The sequence below is a fragment of the Solea solea genome, chromosome 6, assembly GCF_958295425.1.
Source record: "Solea solea chromosome 6, fSolSol10.1, whole genome shotgun sequence".
In the NCBI taxonomy this organism is placed as follows: Eukaryota; Metazoa; Chordata; class Actinopteri; order Pleuronectiformes; family Soleidae; genus Solea; species Solea solea.
The window spans coordinates 19,553,474-19,573,113 of record NC_081139.1 but is presented as its reverse complement, the minus strand read 5'-3'; the positions used below and the strand labels follow the sequence as shown (position 1 = coordinate 19,573,113).

Sequence of the window (19,640 nt, the reverse complement as noted above, 5' to 3'; positions counted from 1 at the left end):
GGAGTTCCTTATCTGTTGTGTTGTAGTATTTGCAGAACACTGACACATCAAAGCATCAAAGGCTATCTCTTATATGGTGCCCACATCCGGAGCTTCAAGTTTGAGAAAAAATGGCATGTGTAAAGTATTATGAGTTAAAATTGAAAGTTTCTCTCCAGTAGTCTTTTCAAAGATTTTTAGTGTCTAAAAATATGGTATACTCGCTCGTCAGGATCTTGTAGTATCCCACTTTAACATTGGGTGGCGGTACAAGTCTGGACACAGGGCATAGGACGCATTTCTACCAAAGAAGTAGAGGATAAACGCATGGGTCCACATGAGCGGAGATCTTTGTTGAGCAACCATGGCAACGATAAGGACGCCAACAGAGGGAAAGCTGTTGCACTGCAGTGCCATTATGTATGTTATTTAAAAAAAAAAAATAATAATAAACCGGAAATTAAATGCATTAAACGGCATCAAAAAACAAACAAAGAACACTTTGTTTTAGTGACTTAGCAACATTTAAGTTTCTGAGGACAAAAGTGCGTTATTTTTAATGATTGACCGACTTAATAATAATCTGCTAATGCTTTTATTACAAAAGCAAAAGCAAAAGTATTGGCCCAATTAACTGACCCAACCAATGAATCAGTCTATCTCTACCTCCTGAGTGCTGGTGGTAAGGACTCATAAGGTGTGTGACCATGTGTATCTATGCATGCATGTGTGTAGATGGGGCTAGTAGTCGCTTCCTACTGGATGTAACAGTAACTTTATGTTGTTTGCCGCAACCACAAGTAAAGGCTAACAGAGTATGCGTCAGCTTACTCTCACTGTGACGGTTATTTGTCAGCTCTGACAAATACTCGTGCCAGGTTCAGATCGGGTTCATTATTCTCTAGGACAGAAAAATGCAGCCCCAGCCCAACTCTAATTACTAAGTGATAAAACAGACGAAACAGGTTGTGAAAATCTTTATTGTCATTTTCTTTTAAACCTTAAGTCAATGGTGATATACAGTAGAGGCATCAAACACCAAAATGATCCCTGAAATGATCAGAAACAACACTAAAAACACAGTAGAGTAACAAAACAATACATTTAATGTGCATTTAATGTCCTTCATATATGTAGAAGTGAAATATGGTCGTCTTCTCTCTGGTGATTTTCACATTGTGTGCGTTAATGAGTTCACACTAGTGGGACGTATGTTACAGATAGTTTCTTTTTTAGCATATGTATATATTCATTTTATATGAAAGTAACATACAACAACAATAACAAAAATATAGAGTCCATTTAAATCGTCCTCACAGCAGTGTCTTGGAGAAGTTAGTTATTAATAGTCTCTTCATTTGTTCTGGATATGCCAGTATATCCAGCCGAGGTAGTTGCTGACTTGGGTGTAGACACCGGGGTAGAAAGGGTAGGCACAGCCGATACCCCAAGATACAATACCCTCAACTCGACCGTTACACACAAGAGGGCCTCCCGAGTCTCCCTGAGGACAGAAAAGTAAACCGTTTCATTTTTACATGTTCATGGAAAGTGAAGTAACATGACAGACAGACCCTGTGGTTCTGAACTGAGAAGACTCAAAGTGTTTGCTTGCTTTTTTTTCCTTAACGCCAGTCACTTTGTATTTCCACATGTGTACATGCCCACCATTCCATTTCCTCTTGTACATCCACTGAGTTGTACATGTGCACCACTCAAACAAGTTCAGTGTAGATACTTTTCTCCCGCGCGGAGTAAACAAAACCGAATAAGTCTCCGCCGCATCTCTGAAGCAGACACACTTGCACATTAAATCTCTGCCTGTTCCTTCACTCCACAATCCCAGCAGACATTGGGGCGAAAGACAGGGTTACTCCCTGGACAGGTCGCCTGGCCTTCGCAGGGCAAACATAAAGAGACAACCGACCATTCACTCTCACATTCACACCTGCGATCAATCTAGTGTCCAACTATCCGTCTGCCTGTTCTAGTGGACTGTGGGAGGAAGCTTGCCTGGGTGAATCCAGCCGAGTCTGCCAGTGGCGCGTCTAAAGCCTGTCCCTCACTAGAGGATTTTCAAATCTGATTTGATTTTAAAAATGCGGGAGACCACAGACACAACGAACTTTGTAACCGATTTTCAATGTTTTCATCGTGAGAAAGCACAGACTAGACGATCCAGTCAAGACACACGACCACACACTTTAGCGTTTAATCAAACGATTTCAGGGAGGAGATTCCAGAGATTTGAGATCTCACAGAAACCCACGTGATTTAACGTGTCTTCAGAATATAAACAGACAGGGAGGCAGACTGTCTTCCAGCATCATTTAATAGTTGTTGTTTTGTGCTGAGAAACACTAAAAAACTGTGGATGAAGTCATGGCTGAGAAGACGGAATCAACTTGTTTTTCCAATTTACAGTTTTAAACCAACATCCGTTTCCCGGTCAACTCGCTCTCAACTCGCAGTTCTGCTCACGCCCTGATCGCTGTTCAGTTGTAAATATCCAACATGTTTAATACTTATGATGTGAAATCGAGGAGACTCTTAGTCTGTTAACCCCTCTCACTACACGATAATTTGACCAGATAATCTGTTCAAATCAGCCTGAAATCAGAAGACACCTACGATTGTCAGAAGAGCCAGATTGGGACCAAAACCTATCCAATTATCCTCTAGTGTGGGGCGAGCGTAACACGGCTGCCACTGAAGAGTAGCTGTCTTTCGATTAGATGCCATTTATAGATAGCCATCACTCCTTAGAAAACTCAACAAGCATATTTGTTATCACGTTTCTAAGCTGCTCTTATTTCTGGAGCCACTGCCCCAGAAATAAGTTCACTATTTCTAAAAAATGAAACAGGCAATGAAGCAGTTATCTGTATGTGTAAAGTCGGGTGCAGCAAAGTGCAGCATCTCATTTCCATATTTATGAAAAATCTGGCAGTTATGCCCCCTGCAATGTTTGGAATTTGGATAGCAGAAAACATGTTACGCGCTAAAGGTTGCTGTTATATATCGCCTTTAAATGTTTAACTTTTCACTGCTACTGTCGAATAGTGCTTACATTAGCCAAAACGTTTCCAGCACTCTTGAAATCTATAGTGTTAACTACCAGTTAGCCAGTGTGTTGTCTTTTTGAGTGTTATTGTGTGTATTTATCACTGATGGATCACTAGTACTAGCTGAAAGAGACAACAATTCCCATGATCCCATGCTGCTTCCCAAAGTTATCAAACTAAGTTTTTGTTGCTGTTTGATTGAGAGACTCCTAGAGTCAGAATGTCAGAACTATGCATTTAAACTTAAACATACTGTACTTTTACACTAATGTTACACACACACACACACACACACACAACCTTTTTCTCTTACCCGACAGGAATCCCTCCCACCATTGACAGAGCCAGCACAGATCATGTTCCTTGTGATCCTGAAGTAGTAGTACAACGAGCATTTAGGGATGATGTCCACGATCACAGACCTCAGGTCACTTGACAGTGTGTAGCCATCGGGCTGGGTCACGCCCCAGCCGCTGACTGTGCATCTGGTAAAGGCTGGCAATGGGGGCGCGAATGGGTCAGGCAGCCTTATTATTGTTACCCTGTTGTTGAGGACCGCCGGCTTGTGCAACTGCACCACAGAGAGAACATACGGTCAGTCAGTCAGTCTGTCAGACATGCAGATGGAAGCACTGTACATGTTTCATTCACATGAGAGATGATCACTCATTAAAGGTGCAATATGTCATAAATTATTGGTGTATTAAGGGCCACATGGTGGAGTAGTGGCTAGCAAGAAGGGTCGGGTTCCTCCTCCCACACGTCCAAAAGCATGCAGAGGTTAACTGAACATTCTATACTGACCATAGGTGTGAATGGTTTGTTTGTATCTGTATGTTGGTCCTGCGATGGACTATTGAAAAAGACCGGAACCTAGTGTTTGAGACCATTAACTCCATTTAAGTTTGGTGATACTTCCTCTTGTTTATATATTATGTACGATTTAAAGATTTGTTTGATTTTTGGTTTCTTAATATTTCTCAACAGTATTTCTCAACAGGGTAAAACAATATTGCATGGGATATGTAAGATTTAGCTTCTTTTCTCCCAGATTTTGCTCTGTAGTCATGACCAAATGTCTCAAAAGTCTACGATCAAATGTGATGCAAAATAAACTGCCTCTGTGTTTACATGACATGACATGACACGAGCTTGACAGGTCAAACATCATTAGACAAAACCAAACCAAAATTCATTAAACAAAAATTAAGATTAGAATCTGACTTTTTTTTTCTCAGAATTCATGCTGTTTTTTTTTTTTTTTTTTTTTTCCAAACACACATGTGGCCCTAATACTCTTCCATAGTAACCAGTAATAAAGATAGTCACATCACACAACCTTGTCTCACCTTAAGCAGCATGATGTCATTATCAAACGTCCAGGCTTTGTACTGGTAATGCCTGATGATTAAGGAGACCTTGAAAATCTGCTCAAATCCCTCCAACTTGTCTATGTTTCGCTCTCCCAGGTAAATTTTGATCAAATGCTGCCTACAAAAACATAGAGTTGCAGGTTAATCAGATTCTGCTCGGACAAAAAAAAACAAAACATCACATCTTTCCAAGTCACATTAAAGTACCAGATATGATAAGATTCTGTTAAACATAGCTTTAAAAATTCATGGGCACAATCATTCCCACTTCAGAGAGGGTTTGATGCTGTGTGTGAGGGCCCTCTAGTGGTCATTTTCACCATTTTACATCCATTTTAAATCCAGTCAGCATCTTTGCAGACTTTGCCTGAGGGGATTTCCATCACACTTACCCTAAATGTAACCCCAGCCTTCATGGCAGTAAGTAGCAACATTTCCACACATGCATAAAACAAATCTGGTCTCCAGTATGGATCAGGAAGCCAACGTCTCTTTTTAACCCTTAATCCCTGAACCCTCACAGACTTTGATGATGTCAATGGGACAAAACCATATGATGATGCAAAACAAATTGCCACTTTTGTATTTTTGATTTTATGCTGTTTATAGTGGATGACAGGGTTATTTGAAAACAATTAACTGCAAAAGACTGTTCATTCTTCATCTGGTTACATTATTACAGTTTTCTGTCTTGTAACGTCAACAACAGAGTTGGTGCCTACTTTTCTTTTAAACTCACTGTTAAGTTGCCAATTGGTTTGTGACCTACTATGTAAAGTCAGCAGTGACTGCAAAGGCGTACAGAAAGAGGCCAACACAGTCCCACAAGGTTCAAATCCCGGGCCTTTCTGTGTGTAGTTTGCATGTTCTGAGTTTACAAGTGTTTGAACACTCTGTAGGTGTGAGTCTGTTGACCCTGTAACACACTGGTGACCTGCCCAGGGTGTGACCCCGTGTTTCACCCCATGTCAGCTGGGATTAAATCCAGCCCCATGTGACCCTCATGTGGAGGATAAATTAAATTAAATTAACTAATTAGTGAGACCTTAAACATCAGGGAAATGTTTAATATTATAAACAAAGAAACTAGGTCAATTTTTTGCAATGATACTTTTTCCTGAAAAGGTAGCTAATTCTTTTTGAATAACCCCGCATACACTCTTAAAGTCAACAGAACGTAAACAACATCAAAAACAACCAAATTTAAGGGAATTGTCATTAATGAAAAACGGTGCTAAATAAAGGGTTGTCCTGGCTCCAGAATCTATTACATTGATATGAGTGTCTCAGGCGTAAATGTGCAGTGACTCACGGCCTCCAGCAGTGGGCAGCAGAAATCACCCACTGTGGGTGGATGAGGGTGCCTCCACAGAAAGGGTAGTTCCAGAACCTCAGGGAGGCTTGATACGTGACGGTGAAGGGTGCTACCACCTCCCCCCCGATGATTCTGTCCCCAATCACACCTGAAAACCCAAGGACAGGGGGTTGGACACAAAGAGACAGACATGTCAAAACTCAAAGAGTAGCTCAAAAGTAGCTCAAAATTTCCTCGTCACCTTTAAAGTGTAAAGCACCATTGTCTCAAATGCCATTGTTTCTCACCTGTTACGTTTATAACCAGCAGAAGGAGCAGTGAGAGGTGACAAGATGACGTCTGACTCATTTTCGAAGATACTGAAAAAGTAGGAGCGGAAAAAAAACAAGTACGTTCACTCACATTAACACGTCAACCTCTTATGAACCAAAGTAGTAAATGTAAAATGTGGACACTGTAGTTCATCGCACACCAAACATCTATGTTTACGCTTCAATACCAAGGTTTGCGGACACATTTAAAGCCATTATGGAGAGTTACATAGGGAAAGGGAAAACATAAAACAAATCATAGTACCCAATCAAGCCATGAGTGACTTATTTGAAGATTATCTTAACTAAGATTATCACCAACTTCTCAAGGAGAAGGATAAAGGATAATACTTTTATAGACTTTTTTTGGTAACACTTTTCTTGCATCTCTTTTACCATAGCAGCTCCACAAATCACATGAGAAAACAAAGATTTATATAAAATGAATCAAACATTACAACTGGCTGACCACACTATTACAATACAATTATAACCACAAAGAACAGTCACAGTCAAGAGAGAGAATCCATTTCAACGTGTATTTAACCCTGTTTTAGGTTTTCCATTAAGCTTAAGAATGGATAAACGCACAAACAAACACTTCAGTCCCGTCCTGTTAAATCCTGTATCCATGGTTCATCTTCACACAATGTCGTTGACTTTTTATCGCGATCCACTGTGTTTTTCATTCTACGAGCTGTAGAAATAAAGTTGACTTGACTTGACCTACAAGCTCTGAGCAGGTTTGTGCCGACCGTCTGACAGTTTCAAAACAAAACAACAAATCCCACCGAAGCAACGCTGAAACCCATGCGAATGGAGAAAAGGCCTTACCTTATCAAGTAAGAAAACCCGTATACTCTCACACGCTCCTCTCATACCGGGACGTACACCTTGAGAACGCTTGGGACTTCTTTTATATACTGTAGCCTTGTCTGTCACTGTCATTGTTCCCTGCCATTGTCCGCCAAACATCCTACTGCCTCACACACACAGAGTCTGACCTAGTACAGGGGAAAAAAACACACATATCAAAAGCAAAAAACACGGCCCTGTCTTTTATTATGCCTGTCTTTCTAAGGCCTTTGTGCTCAGTGATGCGGCCCATTGTCCAACAGTGGAGACAAAGTGAAGCTTAATAGAGATGAAACCCAACAAGGCAAAAAAATGATAGAATATACTCGCCAGACATGTTTTTCGCTGTATCCAGTGATGTTTCAGAGGGCAGGACAAAAGCTGAGTGTGATATCTGAGTATGACACGAACCCAAGACCTAGTAAGACTCTGTACTTGGACAAGGAAAAGGCTTTTTTTTTCTCAGAAATTACATTTAATTGAAGTGACACATCACAACAATGTCCTGTTGTCACAGTGAATTATCGTCTTCCCAGCATGTTATAGCAAGAAGAGCTATAATTATTACTCCATGTCGATAAGTCAGATTCAGCAGGGACGAGCTGGGTTGTTGCTCACGTCTTCAGTGCGCTTCTCTTTTTTTTTTTGGCCTTTTCCATCTCCCCAGGTGTTTTGCAGCAGTTCCCAGCAGGGTGTTTTTCCACACATGGTCTGTAATGCATAGCCTCCATGCAGTCCTCACTCCCCAAGGTGTCATTCCAATTGTGAGGGTGAAAGGCGATGCTACCCATGCAAAGCTAAAATGACACACAACGTAAAGCTGTGCGTTTGGGTTTTTTGTTGTTGTATGTGTGTATGTGTGTCAGACAGAAAGAGGCGAGATAACGAGGCCTTGCTCATGCAGTCTGCTGTACATACCATACTCGTGTGCATGTGCTGCATGTGCCTATCATCTGTGAGTCAGAGACCAGCACGTGTCACTGAAATCTAGACAGAGCAGCGACACTTTTACTTTGCCCCATGCCGACTTTTATGCTGATCTAGCAAAAATTACAGAAAATGTTTATTTTTATCCTCTGATTTAATCCATACATGTTTAATTGATTGATGTTTTTCCACACAGGTTATAATAAGAAAAGTAAAATAGTTTTTGCATGGCGTGAATTTAAAAAAATAAATTCTATCTGGGAAGTAAGTGTGATTAAAACACTCTAAACAGACATTTGTGTAATCCAGGGAGTTACAATTGTGACTTTTAAATATAAACAAATGTTTGTGACATTCAAATTATTGTCAAATGAGTTCACACAGTGTTGATCAAGCTCCACATGATGCTCTCTGTGTTTCTCAGTGTAGCAGTGTATAGCTCTTGTGTCCCTGCTGCAACATTCCCAGCAAGTAATTTGTTTTTTTTGGTAGGTCTGTCAATAGATGATTTGTTAGTCTAGATTAATCACGATTTAAAGTTCGCTTTTCTTCTAATGACTAAATGAATGAGTAATCGGCGTGCATTTCAGACGCCATTGTTTAATTGTATGGTCCCTTTTAAACACAGAACTACACATAGAACTGTGTGATTTCAAAGAGACTCAGTGCTATCAAGTGCCTTAAAATCAATGCTCAACATGGATGACGGCCATCCTGTATGCAACAAGAATATGTGTTAACGTCACAACAAAAGCGTCCACCTGAGAATGTCCTTAGAAACCCAGACAGAGACAGACAGAGAGAGAGAGAGCCTTCATCAAAGCAGATGAAGGCAACATTGGGCGAGTAAATTGAAAAACAGGTTGGCATATGACTGGAAACACAAAGACACGTCTCCGAAAAACCTCCAGAAGTGAATTATTCTGCTCAAAAAACACTCCTCGTCCCCGCCCGCCTCTGTGCTGCTTTTTTTCCCCCTCAGTCTGATGCTCAATTTGAACCTCAGCAGCTTGGACAGGTCGCCAGTCCATCGCAGAGCAAACACACAGAGACAAACAACATTCACACACACACACACACACACACACACACACAAAATTAAACCTAGGGGCAAGTGTGCAATTAACCTCTGCATGTTTGTGGACATGTGGGAGGAAACCGGATAACACGGAGGAAACACACAGGGACGGCATGCCAACTCCAGAAAAGCCAAGACAGAAAAGCTCACACGAGGCAATAGAGTACATATAAAAAATAAATCAATACACTATATTGATATATAATTTTGAGCTCATATCGTCCACCGCAAAGTTGGGCTTTTTTTTCTTGACTGGCCCCCGACTGACCAGACAAGACCCTCAGTGGCCCACAGGTCATTTGAGTTTGTGACCCCTGTTATAAAAGCATGGATTAGTGTCTCTTGGACCTTGCGAGGGAGATAGGCCTTCACCTTGGCGATGAGCCTCAATTGAAAAAGTGATAAAGTAGCTGGTGTATGAATCCATCTTGTCTCATGTTTTATTGTATATCGTCATGTCTGCCGCTCCTTTAGCTCACAGTTTTAAGTTTGGTCAGTTAAGTAAGGTGAGGCAGAAAATATGCATCATTTTAATGCATCAACTCTATGTGCATGGGCCATTTGCTCTCTGTGTGCTAATAACCCGATGTTTGAAGGTGAGTGTCTGCAGACTTGGCGAAGCGTTGGTCCAGGAAACACCTGAGGCATCACAAAGCCGTCTTTCCCTTTCTACTGCGAGGTATCAATTATTCAGCGCGCTCTAAATGTGGGACAAGAGGAGGTCAGGCAAGATTCTCCTCCCATGCTGCGGGGGATGCTGACTTGCCAGGAAGGTTGACGATGATATTAGTGATGTCGATGATGACGAGTTTTGATCACACACACACTGGTTTGTGCAGCTATTCTTCTGAGGACACGGCATTTACTTCAGTGTTATCCCTCACATTAACTATAACTAGTTAATGCCTAACCCTAACCTTAATCTAACCACAATTCAAACTTCCTGCCTCATTAGGACCAGGTTTTGGTCTCCAGATGGACTAGAGGTCCTGACAAGGTCAGTGTTTCTGCCAGAAAATGTCCTGAAAAACACACTCACACAGTCAGCCATTGAAACAGCTCAGCACAGATAAGCCTGGTTGATGACACAGACAGAGAGTGTTGATACAGTATAGATGACAGTAGAGACAGTAGCCTCCGTTGCCGTAGCAACGGTGTAAAGCCCTTTCCACGAGTCTGAAGGTTGAGGAAAAGGAGTTGTGATAATGTTTGGATGTGAGGAAGAGCGTTGAGTAGTTTCTGAAGTGAACTTTGTTGGTCTCTCACATTTCTTTCCTTTTCAATCACCGCAGTGCTGGACCCGGGGTTACACGGCGAAGGATGGAATTGAAAGCCTTTTCTCTTCCGCCTCAGGGAGAAACTGACTCCTACTGTTTGCAAAAAGACGCTGACACTCAGGCTGATCCGTCACACAGACACAGAGGACAGTCTGGCTGCTGAGGTTTACCTGCTCACATCACGTAGAGTTTAAGTATTTTGGGCAACATCCGAAGTTCTCCACAGCTACGATGAGCCTGCTCATGTGTTCATGTGTTGTGCTACTGCAACTCACCAAAGTCCACAGTGAGTACAATTTTTTCTTTTAAAGTTTTATGAACAAAATATGTTTTTTAACTTGCTTTGTTTAGAGGTAAATGTGTTTTTTTTTTTTTTTTTTACTCTTCTACATATCACAAAAAAGTGTCAGTTTCATTGATTTTGCTTATTAAGATTTTATTTTTTTGTTTTAACATTATCTCTGGCTTTTAACATTTCCTGAAATGTGGCTATTGAAAGTCGAATGACAAGATAAAAGTGACGCTTTTTGAAGCGTTGCACGAGACACTGATACACACTGTAGTCAGCGTTGACTTCACGTGCACTGCCGTCAGAAATAACAGCTGCCAGTGGGAACACAAGAAAAAACAGACTATGGCAAATTAATAAGTGTCTAAACGTGCTTAAATCTATCATGTCTTAACAACGTGTTCATCAGTTTCTGAATAGCTCATCAGAATCCATAGAAAAAATGCGTGTTTTTACCTTTGTGGCAGATGCAGGGGCTGCTTGATTACTTCTCTATCGTTTGGTATGTTTTTGTCTCTTAGGTCAACCTGACGAAAATAAAACATTTGAACTGTTGTAATGTAACAAAGTACAAATACTTTGTTACTGTACTTTAGTACCAAATTCACATATCTGTACTTTACTTTGTTATTTATATTTTTAGCCACTTTACTTTCACTCCACTACATTTAGACTTTTACATTGACTAGCAGAGAGGACAGGAATTTAACCCAAAACCTTTACTTCTAAAACTTAAATACGTTTTATATCAGAAATTTTATTTTGATACTTAAGAACAGTAAATGTCATATACTTTTGCTTGCAAGACACTTTCAGCAGTGGAGCAACAACTCCTGTGCACTGCGGTGTAAAATTGCTGATTTTCTCTCTTTGGTGTAGGCAGTGAGTGGGTTCACAAGCCGACACAAACTTCAGTTTCCTATGGAAAAGGCAGGCTTTGAGTGAATAAAAGCAGGAAACATGTTTCCTTTTTGCCTTTATTAGAAAGCACAGCCTTTTGTGTGTGTATAGTGGGGGAAAGTGGGGACGGGGGGAGACATGCAGCGGGGGACCAATGTCACATGTCATTTGTCACGTGTCAGTACCTCATGCAGCGAAACGATCTCTATCTCTAATGCCACTATCACAACTGTATAACACATACGAAGCTGCTGTCAAGTCAACGCTCAACAATCCGTACCAAAACCCCTAGTGTTAGGGTGGGAACAGAAGAGACCTCCAAATAATCTGGTCAAGAAATAATCCAGGAGTAAACTCGGCCAATTTCCGTCTAATCCTAAAGTGTTTGTGTGGATTAAACGTGCGAGATTGAACGTGGTGACAGTAGTTATCTTTTCACAGTAAAGTGTCATTGAAAGTTCAAATAGGTTTCCGCCTACCATTACGGGAAGGAATTATATTTTCCAGGAAATTGTCCCAGCATTTTCCTAGCAAGTTTCCGACTGTAGCCTGAAACCAATGCCCAGTAATTGTTATATAAGGCTGGTGGGGGGGAACCCCCTCTCTAAAGTTTCAGAGCCTCGAAAGTGAGATGATGGCGGCAGAAGGTCATGCAAATATTGAGTTACATTTATTGCACATTGGCCTCGCAGATGACAGGAAAAAAAGCCCGCTGTTAAGCTGGGTACATGGGAAAGGGTGGGCGGGTTGAAAAGCCCCACTCTTTATTTTTCTCCTTTGTTCACTAAAGCCTATCCATTTTAATAACATAGACACTCTTTAAAGCATCTTTGAAATCCATACCAGTGGAGCTGTGGGATGTTGCCGATGAGATTCTCTGATATGACTGATGTGGTTTTAGGGGCTGTCCACACCAGAAACGGAGCCTTAGGAGCCCACTCCTACCTCCTGCTTACCCTTACATTTGCTGCCGCTTATATTCGTCTTCTTGTGTTTAAAAAGAAAAAAAAAAATGAAGCTTTATTTAAAAAAGCACATGCTCAAACATCTTCACGTCTTTATTTGTGAAAAAAGGGGGTTTTATTTCCATCCATTTTTATCCTCCAGGGAGGGTCACGGGGGGAGCTGTTATAAGGTGATAGTCGGGCTACACCCTGGACAGGTCTCCGTCACAGGGACATATAGAGACAAACAACCATTCATGCTCACATTCACACCTACAGTCAATTTAATCTATCTATCTATCTATCTATCTATCTATCTATCTATCTATCTATCTATCTATCTATCTATCTAAATTATCTTTTATCTTAAATTCATTTGACTTCATTTAAGTCCCTGAGGAATGCCCGATAACGTAGTGTAGTGTCCAGGAAAATGTATTTTATGTATAAATTATTACCATTGTAACAATCATTATTATTGCTATTATTAATAACTTTTATTGGTTTTGTTATATTCTCGGCTTGGAGCGGGGTGGGAAATGGGGTTGGGGGGGGAACTCTTTTTTTTTTACACGGCTCGTTTCTTTTGCTTTTCCATTAGGAATGGTAACTGGTACTTTTTTTAGCGAGCTGATAATAAAATGTGATGTCGTCAGACTGCCGGCCACTGATTGGTCAGAGAGTGTCGTCACTGGAAGAGTCTTGAGCGCGACGTCCGACACAAGAATCAAACCGAACAATGCTGAACTGTAGATTAAAAATCCTGAAAACATGCGTTAATCTCCAACATTTAGCATTTCATGCAGCCGTGTTATGATGATTCCCCCCACATTGAGGAGATACTATAGTAATGGAAAATGATAACACACCGAGCAGAGCCGTGCCGTGCCGTGCCGTGCCGTGCTGGAACTGTATAGTGGTAAAGCGCCGTAACAGATTTCTGTATCAAATAGCCGTGCTGACTGTTCCCATCTCATGCTGACTGGTGCAGACTCTGCCCAACTGTGAAATGACCCTTGCTTTGTTCATGAGACATAACAGTTAAAGGTAAAGAAGAGACAGCAGCTAAAATTAGCCAAACTGTTGCCAAAATAAATGAAAGTATGAAAGCTTCAGCCAACACGTACGTCACACTCTCCTGTTGTACACCTATCAATGTCTCTCCTGTGAACTATGCCAAATGCATAATCTTTGGTCTCATTAAAAAAACAGTAATTAGAAAGTGAAGTTGTGACTCAAGTCAAACATTAGTTGTGGTGCTACAGTGACGGCACTAATGTTACATTTGTCATGATCTTGTCTCATGATTCATATTGGGAATTTGGTTTCTTTTGCTTTCTCATTTTTGTTTTGGAAACAGTGCTCCACACTGCTTTGTGAGTAACACCATTTTAACATCTGAAAAGAAATTCTATATATGGTATATGATGCGGATGACGTCACAGTTCTATTCAACAATTGTACATGAATCTGCCACACCTCTCCCTGCTTTTCTTAGCAAATGTTTCTTTTCTTTTTTCTCTCTTCCACACAGGCGCTCCGCTCATGGAGGGCCGTATCATCGGTGGTTTCACTGCAACACCAGACCTCAACTACATTGTGTCACTGCAGAACATCAACGGCCAACACTTCTGTGGAGGATCCTTGGTTCACAGGTACTGGGTCCTGACTGCAGCGCACTGTAACATCGGGTAAGATGTTCAAACCTTTGAATCTTGAATCATCCATCTTCTACCGCTTTATCCTCCACATGAGGGTCGCGGGGGGAGCTGTGCCCCAGTCTCAGCAGACATAGGGCGATAGGCGGGGTACACCATCACAGGGCCACATAGAGACAAACAACCATCCACTTTCACCTATGGTCAATTTAGAGTGTCCAATTTACCTAATCCCCATATTGCATGTTTTTGGCCTGTGGGAGGAAACCGGAGAACCCTGAGAAAAGACCCTTGTTCCGACCGGATCATGACCCGGGTCTTCTTGCTGCAAAGGCTGCAAAGTGCTAACTACTACACCAACCGTGTGGCCCTCATTAGAATCAGTTATCAGTATTACAAAGATTAGATGACTTCAGTACTTCAGTACTTCAGTCTGACACAGTCACTCAACAGGTTTTGATTCGGCTCCCGATCGCTGGCTTTCAGCAGTGCTGTCACTAAATACACCAGACTCCTCTGTTGAATATTGAGATTTTAGACATTTCTTTGCTAAATGTTGGAGATAAACACATGTTGTCTGGATTTTTGTCAAGTCTTTTTAACTGATCTACAGTTTGGCATTGTTCGGTTTGATCCTTGTGTCAGACGTCGCAATCAGTGTCAGGCAGTCTGACGACGTCACATTTCAGTATCAGCTCAGCTCACTTGGAACCACCGCTGGGCAGGTACTAAAAAAAGCACCAGGTACTGTCACTAATGGAAAAGCAAAAGAAGTTGGAGTTGAGCCAAGCCGTGCTAGAACTGTATAATGGAAAAGTGCCATAAGATGGTGAACAGTACATGGACATGACACTTGCTTAACAGCAGCACATTGGTCATGCTGTCGACTAGGTGTTCAAATCACTGCTGTGCTGTGCCTCTTAGCTGCCAGCATGGCTGCAGGCTCAGTGACAATCCTCTGGCATATTTTTAAAATTCACTGTACGTACAATTCACTGCCTGCTTGGCATGGTTTTCTTTGGGGAGCAGATGGTCCCAACAGATGCCTGAAAACAAGCATCCCATACTGTTGCGGGTGTAGAAGTGAACGTCAAGTGGGACAAAGTAAACCTGTAAACAGGCCTGTGGGAAGTCTGACAGCACACAGATGTGGTTGAGTTGGCTGACCTTGACACATCATCTTGGCTTGAGCGAGAGAAAGAGAGAGAGAAACCCGTCAAATTGGCTGTAAACCAGTTATATGGTCCCAGCCTCGTCTGCACACAGTACGCTGTTCCCTGGCAGGAAGACAAACACTTCATGGATTCACAGCGGCCGTTCACGGTCAACTTATGTGCACACATTGTGACTTTGAAAACTCGCCATCATTTTCAAAACATGTCATTCAGCGTCACTTCCATCCTCCCTGTGTCCCCTCTCTGATTCAGTACAATTGCCACAGAAAAGATGAGAAAATGATCCTAATTTCATTTGTTATGCAGATTTTTCCACTCTTCTCTCTGTACAGACGTGGTCGACTCTCACTGCCGTGATCCATCTTGTTACTGGAAGTCATATTGAATTGAAATCACTTGTGTTTTAGGGCTGAGAACATGATGATAGTGGCGGGCGACTACTCATTAAATATCTTCGAGGGTTATGAGCAGTATGCTAAACCCCAGCGGCTGATCACCCATCCCCTCTACAACAAGAGCAGCAACAATGCAGACATCATGCTCATTAAGGTACTGCAGAAACACGGCAGAGATTACAATCACTGAGATCAATGTCATCTTTACTTGATTAACACGCATGTCTCCCATTAGTCTCTGCAGCTCAGCTCAGGCAGAAACAACGTGGTTAAAATCCATGTTGAATATACTTTGACGTTGTTTATTGTCTGCGTGTCTTCGTATCTCCTGCATTATTTAGTCATTTTCCTTGCTCTTTCTGGGCCAGAGGATCAATCTGTAAACAACACAATGACACGTGCGGTCGGCCGTGTCCAGACCTGATATTAACATCTGATCGCGTGTGGATAGTGCGAAGAACTTTGAAGTGGAACTTTGCAAGTCTGGTCGCTTTTTTTTTCCTCTCCAGTTCCAGAGTACGTATTTTTATGACTCCACCGTAAACGTCCATCCCTGCTGTTTTTTTGGCGGAAAACCAGCCCCACGGCACTACACAGGCACACTCTAGTTAGGTACCGGCTATTATTTTAGACCAGAGGTCTCAATCTCGTGGCAAGGGGGGGGCCACTTGCGGACCCCCAATCAGTTCTATGCAGCCCTGTCACTTAATATGAATTTATTTGTGTCTCTGCATCCATACTGAACAGTTGTTTTTCCCACTTACGTGGCCCCCAGGTCATTTTAGTTTGAGACCCCTGTTTTAGACATGCTTGTCGTGGCAGAGCCTGCGAAAAAGAAAGCAGAGAAAACTGTCGGAGGAAGCGGAAACGAGTGTCTGACCGAGTGATTGGCCACACACGAGCAAACATCGCACAGGCTTTTTTTTTTAAAAACCACAGAAGCACACAAAATGGATACCAACTGCCATGGACATGACTCCACGGCTTTGACAATGGATGGATGTTTAGGGTGGAGTCGTAAAATTGTACACCGAAACTGTAGGCGGAGATCCGTCGAGGAATAAGTGACCAGACTTTAAGTGGTAATACAGAAATCCTTTTGTAGTGAGTATACGGGATAAACCCCTTTTATTTATAGCACAAAGTCTTTAGATCCACTGATGATACAGAGAATACAGATGAGTTCAGCAGTGGCATTTATGCACAATCACACGCTCACATGGAATCTCTTGTGGTTTTCTCCCCAGTTGCGGGTACCCATGCTGATGAACAGATATCTGTCGCTGTCGCACCTCCCCAGGCAGGGGACAGGTGTGGCTGAAGGTCACCTGTGTCAGGTGTCTGGTTGGGGCTACAGCAGTCTCGATGAAGGCCAGACCAGCTTCACTCTGCAGACGGTCACAGTGCCCATCATTTCAAACGCAAGGTGTAACGGCAGTGAGTCGTATAACGGAAACATCACAGCCAACATGATCTGTGCCGGATTCATGACCGGAGGAAAGGATGCGTGCAAGGTACGAGGAATCCAAGCGACCACACCTTCTTCCATTAAAGTCAAGCCGTTATTTTAAACGGCTTCAGCTAACATAATCATCTGATCTTTGGAAGTATTAAGTCTGTTTTTGAAATGACAACGTCTCCACGGCAGTGGCCTCGGCTCCCAGCGTATATGAAATAGCACAGAGTCATGCTCTTTCATCAGCTCACATTAGAGCAAAAACAATAACAGTTTTGAGAGGCTAATCCCCACGACAGAACCCGGATACAGTTCATCATGTCAGTCAGCGAGCTTTTATTAAACAGACGCAGCGGTCCACCCGCAGGAATTGTATTAGTTGTAATAAAGCAAACCAAAAATAGCGGCAGGATAGAAAAGCTTGCTGTAACTTCGAGGTACAGAGTGAAGAGTGAATTACCCGAAATCAAGTGTGATAATCTACTGTTGCAGTTTATATTTGGCTTTGGGTAAGGAGAGGAAAAGTGTATTATAATGTACCATATTTAATGCTATTTAAGTCATATTTAAGATCTAGTGAGGAACATTTATTTGCAAAAAATAAATATAGTACTCTAGAGCTGAACAGTTCATCGAAATGACATCACAATCGCAATATGGCTTATTTCAATTTTGAAATAGCACGAGGCGCAAGATTTCTTAAAGCCAAAATGTGTGAAAAATCATGATTTCAGATTAAATGTTGTCCTGACCTTTGCATCTCATATTCTGAAGTAAACATCTTTGTTTCTCTACACAAATATCACACAGTCATCATTTTAAAGCACCATTCCCTCTCATATCGCAATCACAATTTCCGTCAGAATAATTGCAACTAGATATTTCTTCAAAACCGTACACATACACACTGTATGCATGATCGTATGCTCAGCATCCTTTCTGTTGTGTGAAGGCCACCGTAGTTCTCCGATGCACTTGGGGAAGAGTTTTCTTAGAATTAATCTGCAGTTTCACTATTACATGTCACCAAACTCTGGTACATTCGAGGGTTTTAAAGCCTACATTTATATTTATATTACGATTCATTTTATTTATTTATTTTATTTATTTATTTATTTCGGTCATTTAGATCATAACCATTCCTATTGTCAGTAGTTGTGTCTAAATTGGCATCGCGGACAGAAAAATACATGATAATACGTGCCGTCCCAAGTTTCCAAAAGTAAGGATCCCCACACACATTAGTGCAAATGACCAATAAATGCATGTGCACTATAACGTTGGATCTAAATCTATATTATGTGTTTCTACTGCAGCGTATTTATATAGTATATTGTAAATAAAAATGAATGTTTGTGAATGAGCAGCATTCATCAAGTTTCTCAAGAAAAAACAAAAGGGTGTAAACCTGACACCATAAATAACTAATGTTCAGTGTAGAAAAGTCAACCAGTGATAAAGGACATTTTTTTTCTTCAGCTGTCCATTTATTTTAGAGACGCACCATGATTTATGTTAGATTTCCGTGACAAATTGATGTATCCGTCACTGTTGTGTGATCTCCCACAAAGAAGTGACTTGACGTGGCTGAGACATGTGAGCTCTTTGAGTAGTAAATAGTGTTTGAACTGGTCGGGCCTCCGAGGCCCCTCTGCTGAGACTCTTTGTGTGATCTCCTGTCTCCTGTAACACCATTTAAAGACATTAAAGCAGCTCACCGGCTGTTCTCCTGGAGGCGCGTTACGTGGCATGGAAAAATGACAGAGGGTGTGGTCTTTGCAGGGCGACTCCGGCGGCCCGCTGGTGTGCGGGGGGCGCGCCTACGGCATCGTCTCCTGGGGGACAGGCTGCGGAGATGCTGGGTTTCCGGGAGTCTACACAGCCGTGTCCAACTTCCGCCGGTGGATAGATCAAACCATCTATGGGTCCTTTGTACGCTGCACCTAACACTAAATAAATTATGTGAAACCCCTTTTTTATGTTCATAATCAACTTTATGCCACATAATGTTTGATGTGACAAAGATGCGGCGGCTTCACGACAAACAACAAATGCAGTTTAAGTCGTCCCACAGGCATTTTCGGTGCTCTTCAGATTTGGGTGATAATAACAATAGTTTGGAATAATGATTACCCCTCTCATGTTCACAGATTATCTCACTGATCTCTCCCAGGAGCCACCACACACACACACACACACACGCACACACACACACGCACACACACACACACACAACCCCAAATGAATCTAGTGCACATGTAATTCCAGTCAGTCGTGTGAAGTTCCTGCACCACTTAATGACAGCACATATTAGAATTTGGAGAATGTGTGAGCTGAGTCGTGAATATACGGGTCTTGAGTTTTAAACATTTCATTGTTATTTTCGTTATCAGTGGAGTATGATCGAACCAAACACTGCCTCAAAAGAGGGTTTTTATGTGACATGAATGTAGAGGGCGAAGGTCACATATAAATCCAGGACGACTGAGACTGTATTTCATTATCACTGGTTTATACTGCTGTATACGACGTGGTCTCATTGGGGAACGGCCTTGTTGGTCTGAGGCTGCACTAAAAAAATAAAGCAGCTTTAAATTGCATTTTGTACCATAGTTCACTGTGTAAGATTTATTTTTATCTAAC

At 41.8% G+C, this 19,640-nt stretch overlaps 2 protein-coding genes across 3 annotated transcripts in view; one reads left to right on the top strand and one right to left on the bottom strand.

Moving 5' to 3' along the window:
- Positions 1–19,640, top strand: part of LOC131460649 (trypsin-like) — a 24,156-nt gene extending 4,516 nt beyond the window's left edge. The window contains exons 2-6 of one of the 2 annotated variants that reach the window (XM_058631308.1): positions 10,196–10,466; positions 13,848–13,968; positions 15,554–15,695; positions 16,789–17,055; positions 18,780–19,640. In XM_058631308.1, coding sequence (XP_058487291.1) covers positions 10,412–10,466; positions 13,848–13,968; positions 15,554–15,695; positions 16,789–17,055; positions 18,780–18,944 — 750 coding nt within the window. In that variant the 5' untranslated portion in view covers positions 10,196–10,411 and the 3' untranslated portion in view covers positions 18,945–19,640. Of the gene's footprint in view, positions 1–10,195; positions 10,467–13,847; positions 14,005–15,553; positions 15,696–16,788; positions 17,056–18,779 lie in introns of both variants that reach the window. The other variant, XM_058631307.1, reaches the window with a different exon arrangement.
- On the bottom strand, positions 1,223–6,950 carry si:dkey-33m11.8 (trypsin). Its single transcript, XM_058631309.1, has 6 exons — positions 6,878–6,950; positions 6,020–6,091; positions 5,730–5,880; positions 4,394–4,535; positions 3,358–3,615; positions 1,223–1,483 (listed from the first exon to the last, which is right to left on the bottom strand). The coding sequence occupies exons 2-6, from the start codon at positions 6,078–6,080 to the stop codon at positions 1,334–1,336; spliced, it is 762 nt and encodes a 253-aa protein (XP_058487292.1). The 5' UTR covers positions 6,081–6,091; positions 6,878–6,950; the 3' UTR covers positions 1,223–1,333.